This window comes from Hoplias malabaricus, chromosome 12 (genome assembly GCF_029633855.1).
Source record: "Hoplias malabaricus isolate fHopMal1 chromosome 12, fHopMal1.hap1, whole genome shotgun sequence".
Taxonomy (NCBI): domain Eukaryota; kingdom Metazoa; phylum Chordata; class Actinopteri; order Characiformes; family Erythrinidae; genus Hoplias; species Hoplias malabaricus.
Window position 1 is genome coordinate 33,883,297 of NC_089811.1, and position 27,903 is coordinate 33,911,199.

Genomic DNA, 27,903 nt, shown 5'->3' on the forward strand with positions numbered 1-27,903 from the left:
GTCTCTTCCTAGAGTCAGTCTGTGTGTCTCTCTCTCTCTCTCTCTCCCCTCTCTCTCCCTTTCTCTCTCTCCCCTCTCTCTCTCTCTCCCCTCTCTCTCTCTCTCTCTCCCTCTCTCTCTCTCTCCCTCTCTCTCTCTCTCTCTCTCTCTCTCTCTCTCTCTCTCTCTCTCTCATATTACTGGATCAAATTTTTTTCTGGAAACTACCACCCAGTATTAGCTTATTTTTAACACATTACATTATTTATGTATATATTGATTAATCTAAAAGAAAACGAGAAATGGTGATTTGGTGACATGAAAGCATAGTGCATTGTTTTGATGGTTGTCTCTAAAATGTATGTTGAAATCCCATCATCCATCATGAAGCTTATTTGGGTGGTGGATCTTCCTCAGTGCTGCAGTGACACTGATGCCGTGTTAGTGTGTGTTGCATTGGTACGTGTGGCTCAGACACAGCAATCCTGCTTGAAAGATCCACTGGAGCCTACAGGGCCCCATCATGTGAGAAGCATCCTGTGACCACTGAAGAAGGACAAAGGGGTGACCAACAAAACACAACAGATGAGTTACTATCTCAGACATTACATCTACAAGGTGAAACAATGAGGTGGACCCCCTCCTGTGTCTGAGCTGTTCGTACCAGCGCAACACACACTAACACGGTGGTTCATAATGCATGTCAGTTGTAATAATTTCACTGTCACTGTGATTTGTGATGTTTTGTTCAATAAGAAGCTGTAGTGTGTAATAAAAGACTGTGTCTATAATTAATTCCAGTCTGGAAGCAGAAGATGTGTATGTATGGGATCGAGTGGGGGGGGGGGGGGGGGGGGGGCTTGATGATATTCTCATCTACACAAGGGGGCACTGCGTCAGTGGATACTGCAGTGCCCACTGAGTCCACCACTCAATTAAAATCTGCTCTGAGGCGGTCCTGGAGGGTGTCCTGACCATTTGAGGAACTTTGTGAAAGAGGGGCGAACAAATATACAGAGCAATAGATGCCCTTTTCTTCTTTGTGAAGCTCAATGAAGCTAATAAAATGGACAGATGATTTTAAAATGATCTATTACTTTGTAGTTCACTCAGAGACAGGTGTATAAGTTGGAAAACATCAGATACAGCCTGATAAGAACAGGTTGTAATTGCATTACTGAGGCCTGTATGGGTAGTTTTTGTGTGTTTAGTTTGAGGAAGCAATGATTTAAATCAAAGGATGAGAGCAAAGGACTGTGCACTGCATTGGTTTAATTTGCTTCCACCCTTCAGCAGGTTCTCATTTCAACAGCCCAAACTCCTCATCAGCACCAAGCAGAATCAGGATAATATGCCAGCACAGCTGCAGAGAGAGAGAAAGAGAGAGAACGAGAGAGAGAGAGAGAGGTAACATTAATGAAAGACATAGTGATGAGAGTAAATTAAGAAATGTAATGAGGCAAGATGAAAGATTTAATAAGGTATGGTTTAATATGTATATCGTCACTGTCTTATTTAAATCTCATAACTCACTACAGTATTTAAAAAATGATGGACATTGTGCTAACTTCCTAACATTATTTAAATTTGCATCAAATGTTTGTTTACATAAACGTATGTTAAACTTTAGATTTATTAACCTTTTCCTGTATGTTTTGCTGTAAAGGATAGTTACATTAATGAATGTGTTGATAGAAAAGAAAGAAAAAGATCAAAAACAAACAGGGAACATGATTTCGTTTTGAGAATAAAACAACTGAAATATGTGCGTGTTTCATTAGTATTTTGGTTAACGTAAGGAGACTGTTGTGGTCATTAGATACGCAACTTTCTAAACTCATCTTTTTCAGCTTCTTCTGCATAGTGGCTTTAAAAACAACCTCTAGAAAGTATGTCATCTTGTCACATTATTATATGGTCGTGCCAGTTTTACGAACCCTTTTAAAGTTGCTTAAGTCAAGCATGACAGTAATATAAAGCTTGGAATTCATTTTCCTTTATTCTTTTTCACTGTTAGCTAACAAGAAGCCAATCCCCAAGTGCAGAGCTGCTAAAACCTGTGCAGTTCACAAAAGCAAATCCCTTTAGTAGAGCAGGCACTGTATAGAAGGCTTTGAGGCAGTAGACAGCCCTGATTCATGGAGCTGTTTTCACTAAGGGCTGCGACTTTGTTGTATAGTAGATGGATGAGAGCTAATTAAGGCCAACTTTAGCACTGATATCTTAGTACCCTTTTCATGCTATCTCACCGTGTTTATGAGACCTGTAATTACAGCTCCTGCTGACTTGTTTTCGTGGCTGTGCTTGTGTGTCTCTGCCCTCTGGTGAGTCTGGATGACAATTGGTCATCAATCTCAAAGTCCTTGCTTTAATAAAGAAAAAGTCGTCATGTTCCTGCAGCCATTCCAAATGATACCAAGAGAGGTTCTCCTCTCCGCTCTTTTGGGCTCCTCTACTGTACTTTGCCCCTTCAAGCATAAAAGTCTTTCTGTTTTATGGAGTTCACCAGTGTGCATTTTCTGTGGCACTAGTAAGCTTCACAGCCTCTGAACACAGCTGAAAGAGGAGATGCTGAATTCATCATGTGCTCATTAAAGCAGTTCCACTGTTTTGGAAAGTAAACCCAGTTCATAATGAATGCCAACTGGCTTGCTTTCTCACACACACAAGTGCAGGCACACACTGGCACATAAATGGAATCATGGTAAGACAGCCTTGCAGGGCCAGTTTTTTCATACGCTAGAATTAAGTACTCATGGACACTTCCTTCACACAAGGGCAAGAACTTTAATAGTCCATAAACCAGCAAGGCTGGGAATAATGAAGATGTTTTTGTCCCCTCCATTTACACTTTGCCTGCAGTGTTTCATAGGTTGGTTAATATGAAGTCTTACTCATAAAACAGCAGGTGAAGTTGAAGTAAAAATGTCGAAAAGCACAAACCAAATTTAGGCTATTGCTCTAGTCCTGTTCCACAGCTGGTTATTCTTGCCGTTTCAGATCACTTAAGGTGGAATGGTACGATACAGTACGAAACAACTCAAGTAACAAATGAGTTTCTGTGGTAATTCAAACAGTGAATAACTATCAATAACTTTACTGCACCCCAGAGAGACAGGACATTGTCTCATGAAAACAATTAAGATGATATAGCTTTCTCAAAACACCAAATACCCCTGAAAATAGTCCATAGAAACATATATAATGAAGACGGAGTATCTCTTGTTCTTTGGTCTTGTGTTGTGTGTTCGTGTCCATATGTGAGAAAGGGAAACAAACGATGAGGAAAAAATGATGTGGTGTCCCAGTATCATATCATCTGATGGCCACTGTGTTGTCACAGTGAGAGAGAGAGAGACTCTACTGAATGTAGACTGTGGAAGGGTAGCCTAGACAACATACACAAGCTCAATTATGCCACTTTGAAATATGAGTTATAAATCATGTCCCCACCATAATTTCATGAATAAAAATGACTGAGAATATTTAATGCTCTTATATCACAGTACAGTTACGTCACCAGTTTCTTTGTTAAAAATGTATTTAGAGCCTTTTTGACTCAACACAGCTTTGGGTTTATTTTCTTGTGGCAGAAATGTAATGAAATGAGATATTTATGCGTTTTTTTATTTTTTACAATCCATTTTCTTTTGCTTCATGTTTTAATCATAAAGTGGACTTTGCAACTTGGCAGCTTTTACAGATTTGAGTCATACCCCAAAGTGAGAAAGCAGCAGACCAACAACTACAGCTTCAAATATTATTATACCACAGTTAGTTCCAACCTAGACTCGGCCACAGATGCTCCTCCCACAAGCTGACGAAGAGTCTGATACTTTTAGTGCACTAATCTGGCCTCACAGTCAGGAATCTGCCAGTTGTATTCTGAATGGCTCTCTGTACATCCGCGCTTCCGTTTATCCTTTTTACTAGGGCTGCTACTGTTCAACGTGAATAATGAAGACTCTTCTGCCTCTTTCTAATCATTGTGCCAAAATAGTAGGCTTGTGATTGGTCCTTTTGCACGTCAGTCAAATTTCTTTTCCTGCAATAGTAGGCAGTTCTTGGACATGTTAATTGGCAAAAGGCACCAGACTCAGTGCGAGACTAGTTCCGATCCTACAGGGTGATTGGCTGAGTGACGTTCCAGGAGCGCCGTTATTGCATGATAATGGCACTCTGACCGAAGCCCTTGTGGTAGCAAAATACATGAAAACAAGCAACGACACCAGTGATTGATGATGGTCGGGAGTCTTGTTTCTTTCAGCAGGGGAAGCAGCTCATTTTCCATTCGCACACTATATATTGAATAGAGTAAATAGTAAACAAAAGAAACATGCAAGAAATACAAACAGGAAAATGCTACGTCTGAGTAGGTTTTTGTGATTATGTGTAAAGTCGAGCGTCTTCTTTTTCTTTCTCTCCGCTGTTCTCATTCATAAAATACTCACTTTTAACATAACAAACAGAACTTTGCATTGTTTAGTGTATATATTAGATATATCACTGTGATCTGAATCCACGGTTAGACCGTGATGTTTTATTGACTTTGTGCATTTATCTGTGATTCTGGAGCTGTCCCGATTTAGACAGTGAGCAGCTCCGAATAAGGCAGCCTTGGTTCCCGTCAAAACTGGGGCTTATCCAACGTTTAAAAATCCTGAAAGGAATCATTTAAAGATCCAGAGTTTGTTGAAAAGGGCAAAAAGGAATGTGCAATGGAACGGAACTATTTTACCTCGTGTAAGGTTTTTGAATAAACAGCAATAACAAACTGCTGAATAATCACAATAATACACATGAGTTTTGTGCTGTAATGGTACAGCTCATGTATTATTGCTTACTTATATTTTTTCTGACCATTGCTCTGTTCTCCACGGGTGTGGAAGAAGCACCTGTTAACAGCTTGTTGCTGTAGTAACAGGAGCAACACAAAAAGGCAGTCTTCCATTCAGTCAGAGACATTAAAACAAGTGCTTGAATGAAATGTAGGACTTGAGCAGAACTAGGAAAAGAGAGTGAGAACATGAGAGCAGGAATCCTGTGCCAAGCTGCATGAAGATGAGCAGTGGCACTCAACGCCTCAGTGCAAAACAGTAGAAATAAACATGAGCAAGTTTTAGAGCCTCTATGAGAGAGATGAGAGACATGGCTGAAATGCTTCAAGACTCGGAAAAGGAGGGGGGTTAAGAAGGGGTGGTGACGGCAGGGAAAGGGGAGAGAGACAGACTATTAAAAGATGATGGGTCTGTTAAAGGAGATGAGACATGTTATGATCGGGAGTGAGGGAGGGAGCTTTACACAGTCTACTTTTATACAGTCCTAGTAGAACTTCATTTTAATAACTTAGACTGTCATTAAAAATGCTTTGCTCATTAGGGTCACTGTCAGTACTCAACACCGAACAGTTGGCTGTCTACATCATTTCTGAAAAGAGGTGAAGAGAATAACAAGATTCATCCATTGCAGCTCCCAGCTCTTTCACATGGTCTCAGACCTTTCTTTTATTTGGCAATGCTTCCAAAGACTGCACACATTTCTCTTCTTTTCAGAGGTGTGACATGGCTGGCTTTCTGCATGGGATTGGCTATTTCTTAGTGCAGATATAAAGATACGTATGGTAGAGCTATACAAACTAATAATTTATCAGCAGCAGATACTTTGAAGTGCTGAATGCTTTTTTTTCTGCCAGGTGCTGGTGGATTAGGCTGCAGGTGAGCAGTGGGGGGATTGATTATGTATGTTTGTGCATACTTCTTTAGGCATAATGTGTATCAGAGTTTATTGGGTGCAGTGTTGGTGGGAGGGGCGGGGCATGTGATGCGGACTTGGTTGCACATCATCTGTGGTGGAGTTGTAATGGTGGAATACTGTGTAACAGGTTCTTGTACGTTAATACTTTAGTGAAGCCCTGTATGTGTTCAAGTATAATTTAATTTCACTGTGGAAAGGTGGTCATACAGGTCATTTTGCTGGCAGCGTTTTGTAGTTGTGGTTTCAGTGCCTGCTTGGGGTCACAGTGAGTGTGGATTTCCCCCCAGGGGCTCCGGTTTCCTCCCGCCATCCAAAAGCATATGTTGGCACATGGATTGGCTGAGCGAGTGATTGGGTGAGCCTGCAATGCCCTGTAATGGACTGGTACACTCTTCCTTCTTTGTGCCCAGTGGCTCCATGTAGGCTCAGAACCCTGAGTGAGTGAAAGCAAGTTTGCTTTAAAGTGAGCTTATTTATTTATTTATATACATATATTTATATGTTAAGAGACCATCTGGTTTGTTTTGTTGCTGGGTATAATGGCATTTCACTCTGAATTCCTCATCATGCAACCTTGTGTTCATTACTGGACCTAATGGACTGGGGTTGTATACCATTCTTGAGGAACAACTGAATGTGAAACTGTTGATATATAAACTCAACAACAAAACAAACACTTCCTTCAGTTCTCCTTGAGACGCTGTGTCCATGTATGCTCATTTATGTATGCTCATTGCCAAGATAATGCTGTGTCATGTCAGAGCTGCTGTCTATTTAACAAGGACAGTGCCAAAGCCATAGATAAATGGATAGAGTCAGAAAACAATCATGGTTTATTCACTGTTTACAGTGTGTTCAGATCATAGGTAACATGCCTCGATTTGGATACTACATGTCATTCAGCCTACAGACTAATCACTTTCTGTTACTGTTGTGTATTTCTGTCACTCTATTGCTGCCGAAGTAATAAACAGCTGTGGCCAGTCTGCTTCTCTGTTGTGACTGATAGCAGTTCACATTAACTTGTTGTAGCATGAAGGCATAGTCAGCACAAATTGTGATCAAGTTATCTGTCCCAAATATTTTCCATCAAAATAACTCAGTTCTTACCTGTTCAGGAGAAAATGGACCAGTGGCTTCAGAACAATCTGTTTGCGTGCTATTATGTGTCATACCTGGCAACCCGGGGTTTGGCAACAGTACTGAAAGAAGGGCAGTGGATGGGATCATAGGTCAAAGCACAAACTGAGTTCTACTCCAGAATGGACGCTCCTGAAACAAGAACATACTGACTGTAGCACTACTATCAGCGATGCCAGTGCTTCAACTTAGCATGTTTCCTTAATCTCTGACACGTACTGGTCATTTTATGATTTAGCATAGTAAGTATGTTTTGAATCTCTTTTAAATCTCCACCAAAAAAAGCTGCAACTTCTCCTGTCTGCCAGAATTATTTAGATTTGGTCACATGTGGCTGCTCTCCTATGGTGGCACCACCATATGTGTGGATCACTTATTGAATAGTCTTGTATTTTGTATTTTTAGCAGGAAATTAAAATTATTTTCTGTGGAATCGCTGGAATCAGCGAATGCCAGTTCTTTTAAAAGTGGCACAACCAAAACTGTCCCAGTATGTGGCACAAGGACGTTCATTTTCACACAAGTATAGTTTAAGAAATCCTTAACAAGTTCAGCAATAGGAGATGATAAATGTGAAACGGCTTTACCAGTGAAGCTTAGTGTGTGACAGCTAGTAGGACTGAACAGAGGGTCTGATTTTCCACTCATTAATATTCTCTTCCTCTTTTAGAGAGCTTGAGCTGCAAACAGAGCAGAGCTGACAAACAGTACACTCACACTGGAGACCTCAACACTGCCTCTGCATCCTCAATGAGCTTGGTGTATGCAAAATGGCATGTATTTCGTGTGTCTCATCGCTAGCCACTGTGTGTGTGGTTTTACTGGTGAGAGCTAGTGTGTTGGGTTTAGTAACTCCTGTTACCCCAGCTGACTGCACAGTCGCTTTTTCTTTTTGCTTGTGCAGCCCCCAAGAGACTTGCGACACACATGGCAGAACAAACGGTGAAACACTGTGCCACTCTCACATTCTGCTAGTGTGGGAAGCTAACTTTTTCTCTCTCTCTCACTTCTCTCTGTTTTCTCTCTCTTTTTTTCTGCCTGTCTGTCATTCTCCCTTGCCTTTTCCATCTCTCTCTCTCTCTCTCTCTCAGAGCCGGTCAGTCCTGGCCCCTCCCCCGCCACTCAGGAGTTGATGACACGGTTAGGCTTCTTGCTGGGCGAAGGCATCCCGGGCTCCACGCGCATACCTATGGACAACAAGAATGAAAAGAAGGTATTTAATTTTCCCTCCACAGCTGTTGCTGCCTGAGTGAGCATGACAGAGTGAGAGAGGGAAAGACAGGGAGTGTGTGTGAGGGGAGAGGAGGGACAGAGAGAGAAGCATGATGTGGTAAAGGGAGGTGGGGGGATTAAGGAAAAGAGGCTGATAAGAAAGCGAGGGAATATATACATATAGAAGTAAGAGAAGGGGTTCTAAAGAGTGAGTAGTAGAAAAGAAATAGACGAGAGAGAGAGAGAGAGAGAGAGAGAGAGAGAAGGGTAGGAGACAGACAGAGTTGTGTTTGAGACAGTATCATCAGTGTGTTTGACAGTGTGTTCTGTGCTGGAGCTGGATTACAGGTTCTTTATCAGAGGAATGGCTTCATTCTCAGTGTAAGGTTAACTTTAATCAGCCTGTTATGTGCAGGGTACGAGTGTGTGTTTGCCTTTACAGTGTATGTTATTTTGTGTGTGTGAACCTGGTTGGATCGTGTTACAGTCTTGTACAGTGTGTGTTTTGAGTGTAATAGAGGGCTTGGGCAGCAGTGTGTGCTGTAGATGGTTTGCTCTGTGTGGTTAAAGTAATGTGTGGTTAATTTCTGCTCCGCTGACATGTGCTGGGCAGTGTTTCTTCTGTGATCTGCCCCATCACAAACTTAAGTGTGAGTATGGGTAATATGTGAGGGTCTTGCAGACTCTGTATATGTGTTTGGCAGAGATAATTAGGCTTGTTATGTGTTTTTGAGTCATTGAAAATTGCTGATCTGATAATTGTGGTTATTGAAATTATATAGAATTTATTATTAAGTTATAAGCAGACACTTTTCAAAGGTTATAAAACTTATGCACATTGTTAAGCTCGATAGTATATTGGACAAACAAATAAAGCTAGTAATTTTGCCTCTACCTGCATGTCTCTCAGATGTCAGGGTGTTGCCAGCGTATTTATCAGATCTGCTACAGAGATATGAGCCGAGCAGAGATCTCAGATCTTTAGGAACTAGTCAGTTAGTCCTGCCTCGGGTCAAAACTAAACATGGAGAGGCAGCATTTAGCTACTATGCCACTTTTAAATGGAACCAGCTGTCTGAGAATATTAGAAGTGCCCCAACGTTAGACACATTTAAATCAAGACTTAAAACTCTCTTGTTTGAGCAGGCTTACAGCTCAGTTTAAAATATTCTGCACTTTTCTGTAACGGCATTTTATTTCTTTTATTTCTTTTCATTTATTGTCATTTTAAATTGTTTTAATCATTTTAATCATTTTACTCTTTTTATGTAATTGTCTTATTGGAATTTATGATTTTACTCTGGCTTTTAATGTAATTTCTTTTTCTGTAAAGCACTTTGAATTGCTTCTGTATGAAAGGTGCTCTATAAATAAACTTGCCTTGCCTTGCCTTGCCTTGTGAATATGCATCAAAATGTTGTCTGACAACTTGTCATAATCTACATGTGATATTCATTCATTCATTATCTGTAAGCGCTTATCCAGTTCAGGGTCGCGGTGGATCCAGAGCCTACCTGGAATCATTGGGCGCAAGGCGGGAATACACCCTGGAGGGGGCGCCAGTCCTTCACAGGGCAACACAGACACACACACATTCACTCACACACTCACACCTACGGACACTTTTGAGTCGCCAATCCACCTACCAACGTGTGTTTTTGGACTGTGGAAGGAAACCGGAGCACCCGGAGGAAACCCACGCGGACACAGGGAGTCGAACCCACAACCTCCAGGCCCCTGGAGCTGTGTGACTGCGACACTACCTGCTGCGCCACCGTGCCGCTACATGTGATATAATTATGCTAAATTAAATACATTTGAATAGACTTCAAACATCACTAGAACTAATTCTAGGCCTGACTGGGTAGTCATTCCTGCAGCAAGCTGTTTGAATCAGCTGCTACTCAGTCAGCTTTGAAAGAAGGAAGGGTGAACTGATCAAGCGCAGTCAGACGTCTGGCTGATTTGAAGAGGAGTACAGAAGAGAAACGGTTTTAGAGCTTTGAGATGGTTTGAAGTTAAAGCAGTTTGCCCTAGGTTTGGTGTAGATGAATAATGTGGTGAGTGATCTTACTCCAAACACGTGTCTCTGTGTGACTAATGAGAGGCTGATTTATTTTGCTAAAGCAGTGGATGCGCTCTGGTTTGTTTGGAGATTGGGGAAAAAAAAGGCTGAACTCAGGATGAACCCTCTGGGCTCACCTCAAGATGGAAACTGTTGAACAGAATGTGTTTTATGGTTTTAAGCTTTATACTCATGTTCTCTACATCATTCCTCTGTAATCCTAAAGTCATTTGACTGTAAATTCCCCTTTTCTATGAAAGGTTAGACGTAAATAAGAATTAGCTTTAGCATCTAGGACCACCTTGGGGTGGGGTGGGGGGGCAGTCTGGCCAGAATAATAGGAACATTTGAGTTATATATGCATTCTACTGTGTATTTGCAAATAAAAACAAAAACACTTCCAGAAAAATCGAGTAAAAGGAGAGAAAAATAAATAGAAACGACTGCAGTGCTAACTTCATAATGTTATTATGAAGCTTATGCAACACTATTTTTATATAACAACTAGATCAGGACAATCTATGCATTGAAGCAGCATTTATTGTAACAGGTCGACCAGCTCAGCATGGATGATACATATATTGGCTTGTGCAGTGATTACAGTTAATGAAGTGCAGCAAAAATGAATTATTTGGTTAGGTCCATATCTGACCAATAAGGTTTGTTAAGGAAAAAAGAATCAAAGGCAGTGTTTTTGTTTTTGTCCTCTCTCTTTTTTCCTACGGTTGTCTGAAAGGCAGTAATAATAGCGGTATACACGTGGTTAAATGAACTGAATACTGATTTAACATGAGGATGCTGTTTTATTTGTGTGTTTCTCTGTAGTGCTCAGTGAATCAGGGGGTGAGTCCTTGCTCCACATTGACCAGTAGCACAGCGTCTGCGTGCACAGACAGCCCCTGCTCCACTCTGAACAGCAGCACCAGCCGTCCTCCTGCCTGCCAGCGCAGCCCCTGCGGCACAATCACCAGCCCCAGCTCCACTTTAGAAAGCAAGGACAGTGGGATCATAGGTAATTAAACACACACACACCCACAAAATTTTATTCTACTCAGAAGTGCAGCAGATGTGTTACCATTATCAGTTTTATTCAGAAATCATGTTACACACACACACATACAGCGTAGAAGGCATTGATGTTCTTTGGCTTGGTTCTAGTGTTCCACAGTGATATCTGTCTGTAGTACTGTTGTAGAGGTAATTCTGTATTAATGGTTTAGTCTGCTGCTGGCATAACTCTCTACAGATGAGTGCTTTCACACCTGAAGACAAACATTACATAGATCGTTTTTAAGTATTATGTAACATGACAGCTGCAGGTTTGAGATGTTGTTCCATAGCTGTAAGTTCTTTTTGTGGGAAAGTAGATCTGGTTCAAAAATATTTATAGATTTTTCTTTTTTAATTTTTCTTCATTGTGGTTTTCCCATTTTTTTTCCTTTTAAGTGAATAACTCTGTGGTCCAGACATCAGAGGACATAGCTGTGTGTCTCTTTTTCTGTTGTTTTCCTCTTCATCTGCTGAAATGTCTGGATAATGCATCATGAGACAAGCTGTTATTCACATGTGGAGTTAGACATAATAAATTATTTGTGAGTAGAAAAGAAGAACAAAAGCCTTTGATTAGCTCTCACTTTTCCACATATATCAGAGATACAAGTCAGGTGCTTATTAGACATTGTTGATGTGATCTGTCCTGTTAAGGTACACCTTTTGCTTCAAATACTGACTGTATCTCATTGCTTTCATTATATTGGAAATGTATTGTTTACTATACAGCTGTCAACTTTGTACTTTACATACTTTTGTAGATATTTGTACTAATTTCTAGTAGTGGTATCTCTAAGTAAGTAAAAGAAGTAAAAATGTTTATTAAGTGAAAAGTACTGAAATAAAAGTAAGTTGTTAATGTATTTCTGAATACAGTGGAACCTCTACCTACGAACTTGATCCGTTCCGTAACCTGGTTTGTAAGTAGAAAAGTTCGTTTCTCGAGTCAATTTTCCCCATTTAAAATAATGGAAAAGCAATTAATGTGTTCCAGCCCCCGCCCCGAAAGTCACCCTTTTTGCACTGATATATGTTTACAACACTCTCACATTAGTAAAAAAATACATGTGGCGTTACTAAAAATAAAAGAGAAATACAGTGGTAACAGTAATAAAAAAGAAATAAAAGTTTTAAGTGATTAACTATTGCTACCTTGAAGACGTGACGACTGACTGGAGGAGTAACACAGGCACTGGCTGTATGACGGGAGGTGGGGGTGGGTGGAATAACAGAGAGTAGGCGGGTGAATGTGGGGAGACGAATCGTAGATACGGCTTAATTTAGCACGAATTTCGATGTCTGCTATTTACACTAATGCTAAATTGCTAAAGCTACAATGTGCTAATCTTAAAAGCTCACTCAAGTCTGGGCGCGCTGGGAGACTCGCCTATTGGGGTCAGAGGTCATTTCCAGCTGCTGGTTCGGAGGAGGCTTGGGTTCGTTTCTAGAGTCGTGGTTCGTTGGTGGAGGCGAAAAATATTCAAATGCCCGGTTCGTATCTTGGAAAGTTCGTTAGTATAGGGTTCACTGTGTTTACATAGAGTAAGAGGGAGAAAGCATTAAAAACCAAGCGTTTTCAGCATATAAAACTTTGCTTTACCTCTCTATAGCTGTGGCACTGAATTGTACAAACATACTGTTGAAAATCTCAGACCTAACGTTGTAAAAATGTATTAATATTTTAGGTGAACTAAACTGAGTACTTAAAACCCAAGATCTCAGCCCTAACACCGTTCCAGTGTTGTCTGAATTTAGCTCTGCAGTTACTGGCGAACATCAGTTCTGTTGTAGCGCTGTGAATAATGAGCTTCACATTATCTTTAATCTTTCTGCTTTTCACATCTGACAGCTGACAAAAAAAATGCATTGTGGTTTGTCTGTTGCCAGATGTAAGAATCAGAACTGAAGCACTAATTTGTGACAGGAGCATGAGAACTGCATTAGTGATTATAATAAAAACCACCAGTATTGATTTAATTCAATTGCTGCATGGTTCATTGTTAGGTTTATGGCTTCTTAGTGCATTAGCAGTAGCACCACTCTAGTGAAGCCTCAAAAAGCAGTAACTGAACTTCCCTAGAACTTCCCGAGAGCAAGGCCGCTAAAGGCTTGGATGCAGAGAAGGGAGGAAACTATGAGCAATTACTGAAGTTCCTATATCAGAAAAGGGAAGAATGGAACAGTCTCTTCTTTTCAACATCTAATATTGCTATTTTTGGATTGCCACATAGGCCAGATTGTGTGCATGTCTGTTTTGACACATAACACAGCTCACAGTCGATATCTGGAGAATGGTATTAAGCTCTGGACGTCTGAATAATAAAGCAAAACAAACAAAAAAACCTTCTAAACACTTCAGTTTAAAGCCTTACTTACTACATGAAGTGGCAGTCTCTGTAGTAATACTACGTGTACTAGTATGAAGATTTTAATTTGTATTGCTGGCCCCTACACTGTCATAGAATTATCACATTATTGGCATAAGCACAGCTAAAATATAAGCAAAGTCAATATTTCGCCAACTCTTTTTACACATAAAAGGAATTTGTCTTTGTACTTGCACTCACGGATGACATAATGTACACTCATCGTCCAAAAATTAATAGCACCCAGAAGGAATCAACTGACATGAATTAAACATGGTAGGTCGGTTTGACATTGTGAGGCATGCGAATGAATCAAGTTTCACACAGCTGTGCATGTGACGTAAGAAAGGACAGTCCTTATCTCTGTACCTGACTGACTATACAAGATCAACTCTTTTTGTCTGCTTTCCATTGTGACTTGTGCTCTTGTGTTATTGACATCTTTGGCAAGTGAAGTACGCCTCTGAGAAGAGTTTGAATGCACTTGGAGCATTGGTGAGGTTTTGAGAGAGGCCGAATCGTAGAGTCCCTGGAAGCAGGATGGTCTTATCTAGGTATTCCGTGCCATAACTGACATACAGGTATTACCATAGCACAGTCTTTGGATAGAAGACATGCACCAGTGACATGAAGGATCTTGGAGATCTATACGAACTAGAGAGAGAGAGAGAGAGAGAGAGAGAAAAGATGAAAGATTGTGTGAATTAAGTGAACTAACAGCCACGATTTTCCAGCAGGACAGCACTCGTCTACAGCTGCCGTGGCCAGATGCATCACCGATTAAAAATGTGTATGATGCTATTGGACACACTTCCTTGCAAATATCGTTGCAACCGACACTTTCTGGCCGATGAGTGTACACTGATCAGCCATAACATTATGACTAACTCCTTGTTTGTGCACTTACTGACCATTCTCTCTGCTTTGTATTTCTGCGTTTACAGACTAGTCCATGGACTGCTGTGCGTATTTTGCCTCCTTTCACCCTCTTCTTTCATGGTCAGGATCATCACAAATAACAGCATGTATGATTTGGGTTATGGATCATTCACAGTGATACTGATATAATGTTTGTGTTGTGTTGTGTTGGAATGAGTGGACCAGACACAGCAGTGCTGTTTATGGCTGATCGATGTAATGAACAAGCAAATCAAGTACAGTTGAACCTCTACTAACGAACGCCTATACTAATGAACATTCCAAGATACGAACCGGGCATTTGAATATTTTTTCGCCTCCACCATATTTTTTAGTTTCCACTGTATTTCTTTTTTATTTTTAGTAACGCTACATGTATTTTTTTTACTAATTTGAGAGTGTTGTAAACATATATCAGTGCAAAAAGGGTGACTTTTGGGGTGGGGGCTGGAACACATTAATTGCTTTTCCATTATTTTAAATGGGGAAAAATATATATACAAATATGATATCCATGTAGTTAGCATGAATTAAATATGTCATGAAATAACATGGCTTTACTTTGTCCACATGTTTCTAATGTACACACGTATGTTTCTGAAGTGAAATCAATATTATCCCTAAACCATGCGGGTGTGGCAGACGGCCAGTGTGCAGCCTATCAAAAGTTCTAGGATATACGTAGGTGTCATTGGCAAATGTGTTTATTTTCAGCTTTTATACAGTGTGTTATGAGGACCTGGGAGTACAGGGGACTTGCTTTATTTATCGGATTTGCTTTTTCATGTGAGGAAATACCTGTCTGAACTCTAATAATGGAAACAGACATTTCTTTCTTTGTCCAAAACTTTTTTTTTTTAATTATTATTAGATTTTTTTGTTTTTGAGTAAATGAGGAATAGTTGTTTTAAATAAGTACATTCATCACTAAACTGGGCTTGGCCATGTAATGGTGTTGTATAGTAGTTTCACCTCATTGTGTTTTATGATGCATAAATCCTAATGAAAGTTAATAAACTTTCTGCTGTGAGCTCCATAATCTTCTATGAGATTTACGCACACTGTATTACTATCATTTAATGAGAGGTCATAAAGTGGAAGTGCTAAGCCGTGATAAAGCAAAGGTATCCAGATTCATTTTGCCACTGTCCTGGTCTGAGTTATAGGCTGTGTAAATACTGCGTTTGTCTTCAAGGAGGAATAGGAGACATCAGCTTAAAATGTGAATTTGAGGAGAGTGTAGTTCTCGTTTGCGTTGCGCCAATTGTAGATGGTACATTTGAGATTGGGGAGGATGTTAAGGTCAGAGCTGTCGAAGAGTAACTTCTCTCCAGACTCCTTCATTATGGTTGGTAATTTCTGCTCTACATGGGGGAGATGAGATATGATGGCATTAGAGGTGATTTGAACATCTATTTGTCCATCTTTTTCTTATTTGTCACTCTAACCCCATATCCCTCTGTCTTTCTCTGTCTGTCTTTTTCTATACTTTGCAACGTCAAAGGGTTATGAGGTTAAGGCCTCTGCTTCTCCTTCTTGTTAATGTAAATTAGATGACTTCTGAAGACCTCAATGATGATTCAACTACCCATCTGTTCTTCCTGTCCTCCCCTCTTTCCTCTCACTTTCATCATCTTCATACGTCAAGAGTTATAAGACATGCAGGATAACACCCCTTTCTCTCCTGCTTTCTCTCTCATGACAAGAACTCATTCTCTCTCCCTCTCTCTATTTCTCTGCCTCCCTCTCTCTTTCTCTCTCTCTATCTCACTCACTCTCTCTCTACCGCCCTCTCTCTTTCTCTCTCTCTCTCTCTCTCTCTCTCTCTCACTCACACTCTCTCTCTCTCTCTCTCTCTCTCTCTCTCTCTCTCTCTCTACCGCCCTCCCTCCAATGTAAAAATTGTGAGAGGCCCCATATAATGACAGATTTCAAAGATTCTTTTAGCCTCCTTTATCACAATGTGTTAAAGGTGAAGGTTTGCTCAGTAAAACGTGCAGAATTTTTTAACAAAGATGGTAAATCCAATTAAATTGCAGATTTCTGTGTTCTGTTTGTATTTTGCAGATAAAGGCCTTTTAAGGTTTAAGGTATAAATCAGATTTATATCCTTGATTTCCTCTGTTTTCATTGGGGACTTTTCTTTCTTGTAAAGCATCAGTGCTACAATTCACCGAAGGAAATCGAAGTATCCCCACCACAGTTTAGTTGTAAATCTTGAGCATGCTTTTTATTTATATTTAGAGATCAGGGTTACCTTAAGGGGGGGGGAGCCTCAAATCTGATTATCTAGTCGGGTGTCAGGGCAGTTGAAACTAAATTTTAGGTAGGATTTTTACTAACCTGGACCTGAATTTGTCACCTCTGTATGCCTAACCCTAACCCTTTATATAGTACAGTTCAGTGGCGATTGCTCTAAGACTGCAAGGGAAGCTCAGCTTCCCCTAAAATGTAAAAAAATAAGTGATCAAATATATACTGATGTGTGTACATGTCATTGAATAAATATGCACTACAACGCGCTCAAGTTTTGTTCAGAATCAGCTTCTTATCACTGGTAAAGACACGGCTTTCCTCTCAATCATTCCTGCAGTTTCACAGTGTTTTAACCGTCCACAGAGTTCAAAAGCGAAGCAGCGAAGTGCAGCGAAACGAGATGAGTCATTGGATAAATGCTGGGCTTTGTCCGGCCCATCGGATGCTCAGCGTCTCTGGGGGTCTATGGGGCAGTGGGCTGGCCTCGGCTGGCCCGGACGCTCAGCTTCTGCATGATGATTGGATGATCTGTCTGAGGCTGAATGCCTTTTTAATTGACAGGGAAATGAGCGAATCAGCGATCTTTTGGTGTAAAGATCCGTGGGAGTACAGGCGGACACACTTCACATGGGCCAAGGTCGTTTAAGCAGCCTAGCTCTGCTGGCCATTGAGAGGACACTAGTCAAGTCCCTGGAAAAGACGCATTGTTGGTACGACAGGGTCACAGATCATTTTCTTAAAAAGGAACGGAGGGTAGATTTTACGTATAAATAAACCGACACATTTTATGATGTAGAAATTGAGCTTCCCCTCCTTGAAAGACCAGCATCCACCACTGGTACAGTTGTATGCAAAAATATTATGAATACAGAGAATAACAGGTTTCTCTACAGGCTTAAGTATGTCCATAAATTATGGTATGACATTTTCTGCAGGTTTGTTTTATTGTAAAAAGCAGTACAATGTACCATAACATTAACGTGTGCAATATTTTATAACACACTCTCTTCCTTCCTGGTCCAGCCACCATCACCAGCTCCTCAGAAAATGATGACCGCAGTGGTTCCAGTCTTGAGTGGAATAAGGAGGGCAGTGTGAGAGGGAGTGGGCACCATGCACTATCTCCGGCTGCCACGCGTGCGGACACCTGCTCTCCTGTGGCAGAGGAAGAAGCTTCCACGGCTACTTCAGAGGGCTCCTCAAGCAGCAGCAGGTTCCCTATCGGAGCAACCACACGGGCACAGGCAGCAGGAGCCAATGCTGAGGGTCCAATTCATTACCCAACACCCAGCTCGTCCAGCCTCATGATGGCCAGACCCAACTCAGTCGCAGGTTAGAGATTAATCTTATACTTAGAATACTTATTATACTTAGAAAAAGCACTTAGTGAGTCTACATATAAACTGAATGCTTTGCATCATCCACGATATGCACAACTATCTCTCCAAGTTCTTGCAGAATATTGCCACCAGCCTCAGTAGGCTATGCTTACTCATGTGTGTCCTGCAAGACATCTGAGACTAACAATGGTGTTTTGCTTTTTTTTGCACTACTACTTATTCAAATCCACTGAACAGCCTAACACCCCAGAGTAGAATGCAAACATCCCATATCTGCCACATCAATTGACAGATGCTTGTGCTAACAACCTACCATAGAAGTACCACTGGAAACACATCTGGCGGGCGACTGATAGACCATTGACAGCAGTGTACCCACCCTCAAATATCTGCTGGTGCAACTCTTCTCCTAGTCATTCTTTTTTTTCCCCTTGAAGACCTGAAAATTTTCTCACAAAACAACTAAACTTGCTAAGTCAATTTAACTATTCACACTCAAGCAACATTTATCACCAAACATGGCTGACACATCACACTGGGCTAGCATTAGCTAGTTAATAAGTTAATACGCCTGAATTCTATCTGTGCATTGTCCTGATGTCCAGATAGTCCAGGACTCTGCCTGCTTTTGCCCTGTGACCTTCAGTTCAACGATTTCAGCTTTGTTCTTACTGTGCTGTTCAGATAGGTGATGGTGAAGCTTTACATTGACTGGCCTACTTCTAAAAAAGCTCCACGCCTCCTCTTGGCTCACTCAAATTGAGGGTTTTCAGAGTAGGGTAGTTGTCCCTTGTCTTGCTCCTTTGACATATGACATCCTCACCACCCTGGCAGGTTGAATACGTACTCTTTGTCAAACCTGTGACGGTTGAAACACCCCTTGGCTCTCGATTCAGACACCCCTCTGGTTATGGTGTGTTTGAAGAAAGTGGTGATGGCAGGAGAATGACTCACTGGATGGGGTGCAGTTCAAGAGTGCAGCACCTATAGCTTGTTTTATGGCCACTGCACCCCCCTTGGCTTGCACATAAACCTTATTGAACTACGGGCAGTGTTTCAGCCCTTAACACTTTGCCGGCCTCCTGTAATTGCATACTAGTTCAGACAGACAACACGATAATAGTGGACAAGGTGTGCAGACACAAACCACAAACTGGTTATGTGGAGCAGTATGCATTTCATTGCTGTGCACGATTTATGTGTGATGCCACATCAGGGCAGATCTCTGTATGAAGATTAGAGACCCACAAATGGTCAGTTAAATTTGGGAGAGACATGGCAGGGGTGCCATAAATCTCTTTGCCTTGCATTTGCATTAACACCTGATCTCTTCACTAACAGACAGTAATGCACCATGGGGGTGTGAATTCTTTTACCCATCCATGGTCAGTTGCAGGCTCTTTGCATTTTGTCCTCTGAGCCTTATACTGGCTTCTGTGGACAGAGTAAGAAAACAGCTTATGAGTAGCGCTGTGTTGGGAAGGAACTGTTGTTTCAAGCCCATGGGCAGTGTGTTCATCCTGCTTGGACAGTCTGGCCTGCGAAAGGCTGAACTTGAGCATGATGGATCTGCCACTGGAAGTAGTCATGACCTTTAAACGCATCAAGGCCTAATCCATACTTGCTCTGTATGACACCTATTTGCTATAGGACAGAACCCTGTGTACTATACTCATAAACCCACATATTTTCTTTTTTATACATATTGTATACAGCGGTAATGTATTTAGACTTAGATTAGTATGTAGATATTCATTTATTCATTTCCTGAAGCTGCTTCATAATTTTCCCTTGCCAAAAAATAGGGTCCTGAGCCTACCTGGAATCACTGGAATAACGCGGGATCACACCCAAGGCAGGGCACAACTCACTCAGTCACTCACACCTATGGAAATATGCACATTCAATCCACCTACATGTGTTTCCACCAACATTGGTTTATGGACTGTGGGAGGAAACCCATGGTGACAGCGGCAGAACACACCAAACTCCAGAACTCCACTGTTCTGCCCAAAATGTAGATACTTGTTCACCCAATTTCAATCCTGGGCTAGTTGAGTCCTGAAGTATTGTCGATCTTCTGGGTCATGTAGTAATCGTGGAGTCAGAGTGCTGGTAAAGCTTATTTAAAAAAACCTTGACATGTGGCAATATCAGTAATAAGGCATGTTAAAGATAACTAGTGATTGCTCCTTTGAAGAGTTATTTTTGGTGTGCTTGTTTGTTTCTGTTCCCATGGCGGAATCATTTGTGCATATTGTAAGTTGCAGTCATTCACTTCACACCCTGTTTGGCATTAGTGAACAAAGCATTAATCTTTACTGCCCATTTGATAGAGCCATAAGACCACTGCACTGATTCAGGACTGCAAACTCTGCAAACACACTCTCCTCTCACACACACACACACACACACACACACACACACATTCTACCGCCCTCATTGACCAATTTACACACCCGCCTCTCTCTCTTTCTCTCACACATAATCTAACTCTTAAATCCTCTCTGGCAGACGGAGGTCACTGAATCTAAATAACTGCCTTGTCCTGTCCTGAAGTCCTCAGAGTCTCATCGTCGTGGCGATGAGTCTCCGCCCCAGGTCCTGGCAGGATGATGTCATAGTTAGGCAGTGGAATCGCACCTCTAATTTTACGGTTGACTACTGTGTCCTTGAAGAGGAGGATGGCAAGGGCAGGCAAAGACAGTTTTATTACTGACTCCACACAGAGCTTCATTTGAAAATGGAGATAAAGTGGCATTTCAATTCTGAAATATACAAATATTTTATACAAAATGCAGCTCAAAGCTTTACATAGATTCTTAAAACATCAATTATAAAATATGGAAGTGCAAACAGTGTAACAATCAAAGTAGTGCAGCGAAAACCATGATTAAAATTCTAAATTATTCGAAGACAAGAAAATAAACAAATGAAAGAAGATTAAAGAAAGATTAAAAAGAAGGATTTTACTTGAGTGTGGGATTTTCTTGCATCTTTAGTGAGGAAGGGCACCTCTAAACTGACAATCAGTTCTTTAAATACTCAGTGCTATCAAATTTTAAAAACTCCCAGAGTTGATAAAACTTCAGAGAAATATTACTCTTGTTATTTCTATCATCCTGAGTTTGGAAAAGCTCTAACGTTACTGCTTTTATCAAGTGAACAACAGCCATAACTTAATAATATCTTACTTATATCTTAACTACCTCTAAGCTGTTAATCAGTCTTTGGGATATCCATGCTGGCAAAATTGTGATAAAGCCTAGGATAACATTAAAATATAGAATGTAAGGTAGGTAAAATGCATTAAGAATATTGTAAAGCACAGATTTAAATTAAAAGGTAAGGATAGAATAAAATATGGAGTATTAAAATAAAGTTAAAAAAGCACCTTTTTGAAGGTGTTTCCTTTTTTGAAGGAGATCCTCAGGAACAGAATTCCAGAACTTTGGGCTGTAGTGGCTGAATGCAGCTTCCCAAATCTTAAGCTTAGCTTTGGGAACTACCAGCAGATTACTGTGAAAAGACCTTAAAGCCCTCAGTGGAACTTATCTAACAATCATTTCACTAAGATGAAGAGGAACAAGACCATGAAGACATTTCAAAATCATTATTAGAACCTTAAAATGTGTCCTAAAACGAACAGGTAAGCAGTGCAGTGATTGGAGTGCAGGTATAATATGATCTCTCTTCCTCTTGAGAGTCAGAACCCCTGGCCGCAGCCTTCTGGATTCACTTAAGGTGTGTAATGGAGCTCTTGAAAGACCAGATAAAACAGCATTGCAGAAGTCTAGTTTCTTGAGTTTCTTGTTTTCTGTAGTACAGAGTGTCTTGAACCTTGGTGAAATTTATAATATATAATACCTATTATTATAATTATTACTGAATATTTGGGGGTTGCATTTGCTCTGATGCTGCTTGACAGACAATACAGTGGATGAACCAGATTAGACACAAGCCTTTTTAGCATTTTAGTCTAAAATTTTGAACTTTTTTCAACACGAGATGCAACGTGAAACCACACCTATCAGAGCTAAGATTTTAAATTTAGGCAAAAACTCAAACCAAGAGCAAGATGAAGAGAAGAAAAAATAAAGGTTATCATTTTTTAATGTAGTTAGCACTAAAAAAATGCACGTAATTATTTCCTGTCATAGAATAAAGACAGATTTTGAGGTGAATGTCCTTCCATGTGATTAATTTAATAGATTTGTAATTAATGTACATTTTACATATTATTTTAAGTTGCAATATCTAAGTGACTCCCTCATTAAAAGTCTTGGCTTAGAACAGGAGAAAATATTTTTAGAACTGGCATGAAATTCACTCACATACTGACAAATATACAGGGGTTAGACAATGAAACTGAAACACCAGTCATTGTAGTGTGGGAGGTTTCAGGGCTAAATTGGAGCAGCCTGGTGTCCTATCTTCATTAAATCCACATTGCACCAGTAAGACCATGTGGTTCAAACACTGTATCCTGAAGGCGGTGCCGTGTATCAGGATGACAATGCACCAATACACACAGCAAGACTGGTGAAAGATTGGTTTGATGAACATGAAAGTGAAGTTGAACATCTCCCATGGCCTGCACAGTCACCAGATCTAAATATTATTGAGACACTTTGGGGTGTTGTGGAGGAGCGAGTCAGGAAGCGTTTTCCTCCACCAGCATCACGTAGTGACCTGGCCACTATCCTGCAAGAAGAATGGCTTAAAATCCCTCTGACCACTGTGCAGGACTTGTATATGTCATTCCCAAGCCGCATAAGGAGGCCTTACACCATACTAATAAATTATTGTGGTCTAAAATAACAGGTGTTTCACTTTCATTGTTCAACCCCTGCACATGCCCACTCATTAATGTACTGCGCCACAAGGGGTGCAATGCTTTTTATCAAAGACATTTTGTGTCCTTTTTTTGTGAAGTAGCTGAAAGAACGTAATGCGTAACGTCACAGCACAAGTAATATTTGCAGTAATATTAATTTATCTGATCTAATTTAACTTATAAAAAAGTTCCCATTAGAAATCAAAACGTTATAGGTTAATTCCTGTTAGAGATGGGTTTTTTTTGTTTGTTTGAAATCATGGTGAATTTCAGTACACTACACTGTAAGAAGATACATCTCTACCCCCAGTGACTAAATGTGAATGTGTGAGCTGTTAGTTCAGTGCATGACATTTGAGATAATTTATGCTACAATTCAGATATTGGATAAACAGACATTATTCAAAATAAATGAATAATCTGTTGGTTATTTATGTCCAGCTGTATGGAATTTGCATCATAATCAGTGCTGTCCATGAGGTGCTTAGATTTCTCTGATAGTGCTGGACTAGACTGTACAAGCTCCACACACATGGCCTTGAACAGCTGTCCTGATATCCCACTGAGTTTCGCACTTTGTTTCAAATTAGTTTCATGCTCACACCTCTGCTGTTTAATCCAGTTGTGCATGTAAACATAAATGTGCATTTCTTTGTCATTGTACAATGGTCTTCCACATTAAACCATTCATGTCAGTGAGCACACACACACACACACACACACACCAGGAGTGGTGGGCACTCATCCCCAGCATCAGGGGAGCCATTGGGGTTGAGGTGTCTTGCTCAATGGCACTTCAGCTGTGAATGTTGAGGGTGGACAGGGCTGTTCCTTCACTTCACTCACGCCCAATTTTCCTTCCAGTCATAGGAATTGAATCAGGGCTTTCTAGTCCCAAGTCCTCTTCTCTAACCATTAGGTCATGGTTACTCTTATGATGATGTGATCCCTACCATTCTATTCTAAATGATGGAATCAGATTTTAAATGAACTCATTTAGGAGCAACAGCATGCTGAACGGTCGCTGTAGTTAATTAACTTATATCTTTAATTTCTGCAGTAAGGTAAAAATTAGAGCATCACTCACATCCTAGGTATACAGAGCCCCTAAAGTCTTAAGGTGGAAAACATTTTAATTCCTTCACTCAGTTTAATCAGTCATTCATTCAATTTAACAATAATAGCAACAAATTATTAAATTGAGAGAACAGATTGTTAAATTGAGGGAACAAATAATTATATTAAGGGAAAGGATCATTAATTTGAGGGAACGTATTAAGTCTATAAATATTTTATTCATATTTTTCATACCGTGTTCATGCTTTTTGGTCAATATACTATTATTTTAACAATGTAAAATTAAGGGCAGGGTGCTAGGTTTCAGTATTGAACTAAATAATCAAACAGAGGCAGTATATTAAGATAACATTATTAGTTAATGTACAATTATTATATATTATTTTGTGTTATTTCATATTATATGTGCAATAAGAGATTAGCATTTAATAGTAATGTACAAAATACAGTGATCCCTTGTTTTCCGCAGGGGATGCGTTCCAAGATCACCTGCGAAAAACGAATTTCCGCGAAGTAGAGGAAAGATTTTTTTTTTTTTTGGGTATTTAACGTAACGTTTATTTAATGTATTTAACGAGTATTTGGACTTTTAAAACCCTCCCTGTACTGTTAACAACCCACTCTTTGCATTAAACAGTCATTCTATGTTTTTCAGCTGGAACTACATGTGATATCCTACCAGTTTCTTTAATAGAGTAATTCATAAGCTGTGATTTAGCGTAAGTAAATTTCACTCGGATGTGGACATGAACACATTTGTCACCTACAGGCCTAGTCTAATACATGTAAATAATAAACAGCCCCCTGAAAAAACCCGCGAAGTAGCGAATCTGCGAAAGATGAACCGTGAAGTAGCGAGGGATTACTGTACCGCAATTGCTGTTAATTTAGTTTTTTGTGTCATTTCTTCATTTCATAACATTTTTCTGTTTTTGCATTTATTTTAATTTGACACACATTGTAAAGTATATTAATGAGTAATTAGAAGTGCTTTATTATAACGGAAATACTTGTTAGTGACTAAAGTACACACATCATCAGTACAGAGTTGGTGGATAATAATTGCAGCCTAACATTTTAGTTAGTTTTGTTTAGTTGGTTTGCTAGTTACAACCATCTCTACAATAATGTTGGAGAGTGTTTATTAAACCCAACTTTACCCTGACTGAACATAGACCAAGAGGCAACTGTAGAAAAGAGAAAGACCCTTAATTCCACAGTGATACACACACCTGCACTTTTGCACTTTTGCTAACACTGTTGCTCAGAGTCACAGAATGGGCCCTACGTTTTAATGCAGTGTTATTATATGTAACAATATATAATGTCAAAAACAGATATCATCAAGCCTAGAGGTGAAACTGAAAATGTATGTGGATGCTAGTGTGTCTCTGTTTCTGAAAGCTCTATGCTAACAGGCTTTGTGTGGATGAGTATTTGAGACCGCTAAAGCAGCAGAAAGCAGACTGGCATTAGCTTTGTGTGTAATCAGACCAGCAGAGTCTACAGAGAACAACGTAATTAATGCTGTACACATAACATCTGCACAGAATCAGTGATGCCTCCCTCCACCCCACCCAAGATGTGCTGTGAATGAAGAAATATATGAACCACACACACACTGAGATATTTAAATGGCCCAGTCAATGGGTAAACATTTTTCCTTACATTCTGGAAGTAGGAGTTTGCTGTGGTAGTTGTGAGTGTATGTGTGTATTTTTTAAAATGGGCCCTGGGATATAGTAAATACACTGGGAACCATCACTCGGTGTCCAGAGTGTTCCTGTCATTTTTATCTCCACAAAGAAAACAGGACTTCACAAAACAAACAGTGCCCTTTCTGAGGGACAGTTGCTGCACTGTTATGACTCTCATTTGTTATACTTGCTTTATGTGGAATCTATCAGTAGCACATTTCTGTTCCTTGCACACTTGTTGAATCAGTCAACGTCAACCCCAGCCCTCAACTGTGCAGAAATGTACACTAGCTCAGCACCCAGATATTAGGTTTTTTTTATTATTATTTATTCTTTTTTTTTTTTTTTAAAGAAGAAGAAGAACCTTATTTTCAGTTACAATTACAAAAGAGAAGATGCACTCTGCTTTGTGCCCAGTGATTCCGTGTAGGCACCGGACCCACCGCAGCCCTGAACTGGATATGTTATTACAGACAGTGAGAGTGAGTGAGAAGATGCATTTATTAATTTCATTTTATTTTTGTCATTTGGAATGAAGTCATAATTTTTTGAAACCATGATTTAACACATTTTGTTTTAATACAAAAGTCTTGAAATACTGAAGCCATTCTTTCAAGAATGAGTAATCTATTGCATAATAATAGACTGACAATATTTGCCTGACAACAGATTCTATTTGATAATTTTTTTGTCATAATTTTTATTTTATATTCTTTTTCTAAGGTTTGTTTAATGGTAAAATTTTGTGATTAGTGCAGGAATTGGAAAAAGTGAATGTACTGATGTAAAGCATGTATGTTGTTTTAGAGAAACCGAATGTTGCAGAACATGATTCGGTCTGTAGTCTCAGAACTGATCTCTTAGAACTGGAGTTGAAAAAATGATTGCAGAATAGTTGAGCCATTACAGTCCAGGACTGAAAACACCAAGCTCACGGAATAGATTATTCTATTAAAGAAAACTGCCAAACCAACACAGACTTGTCATCAATATCTGATGACTCTGTTGGTCTTTCAAAGCAGGGACGGCTGTTCTTGTCTTTTATATCAGTACGGCTGTGTTAGGATGGTGGTGGCTGCAGGCTTTGTGGATTAAATTTCTCCTGGTATTTTCACATGGAAATTTCCCCAGTGATCATTTCACTGCACGAAGAGTGCAGACAGTTAGAGGAAGAGACTGTTTAAATCTTTCTTTTCTACTTTGCTCCTTCTCTCTCTTCGTTCTCTTTGGGCTGTAGAAGTGATGGACGGAATGAGGGAGTGGTAGTGGAGAAAGATTTAAGAAGCATATATGACTGCACCAACACAACACAATTTGGAAACAAAAGCATTTTGCATTTTCCTTCCATTCCACGTATAATTCTGAAGGTCTCTGAGCTAGCTCTAAGTTTCAATAATGACAAATATGTGGTTAGTTTCACAATTAACAGTAACAAGTCCAAAACTAATTAGATCCAGTTGAACACATGATTATGGGCTGAATATTGATGCATGAAACTTTACCACCATTTGAATTTCTTATACATGGTAATAAAGCCCCCGTGACCCTGAAATGGATTAAGCGGCAAAGATGATGATGATGATGGTACTAAAGGAATCAATTTATAGTTCTGATATTTGTGCATTTAATAAATCTTTCCATATTGCTGTTTTATGTAGCTTCTCTCATTTTAGTTTTGCATGCAAGTCTGTTTGCGTGTTGTTTGTTGAAATCTGGTTAGAATGTGTGTTTATGGCATTTTGTGAACTTGCTAATAGAGTAAGGTTTGAGTCTCTGAATAATATTTTATTAATTAAACAAAGACAGATATTGATTATTTGTTTTCTTACAGTGTCATGTGTAAAAGCGTATGCTTTCCAACTCTGAGCTGTACAAAATGGAATCTATTTCAAGTAGCACTGTTGGCTAAGAAAGTTCGCTGAGACCCAAGTTCAATTCACTCCCGTCCATGGCCTTGAGGGCACAGTTCTCTCTTGTTTTTTTTCCTCTTTGTTTCTCTCTCTCTCTCTCTCTCTCTCTCTTTATAAAATATCTCCCCGTGCCCTTAACTGTATACAGCTGTTCCATCGTTTCCTGGTTGTTAAAAAAAATATACTTATACTCAAAGCTGTGTCATTTAATGAGATCACCCTGAATGCTGAACTACAGCTGGTCACTAGATGCTAGGTTAACTAGAAGTTATCCAATATCATCATAATACCATAGGACTATT

At 39.9% G+C, this 27,903-nt stretch overlaps 1 protein-coding gene across 2 annotated transcripts in view; it reads left to right on the forward strand.

Annotated features, from left to right (window-relative positions):
- The window catches only part of tanc1b (tetratricopeptide repeat, ankyrin repeat and coiled-coil containing 1b), a 128,387-nt gene that overhangs the window by 54,327 nt on the left and 46,157 nt on the right, over positions 1 to 27,903 (forward strand). For both annotated transcript variants that reach the window (XM_066686170.1, XM_066686171.1), the window contains exons 5-7: positions 7,965 to 8,086; positions 10,976 to 11,162; positions 17,764 to 18,072. In XM_066686170.1, the coding sequence (XP_066542267.1) occupies positions 7,965 to 8,086; positions 10,976 to 11,162; positions 17,764 to 18,072 (618 nt within the window). The remainder of the gene's footprint in view (positions 1 to 7,964; positions 8,087 to 10,975; positions 11,163 to 17,763; positions 18,073 to 27,903) is intronic.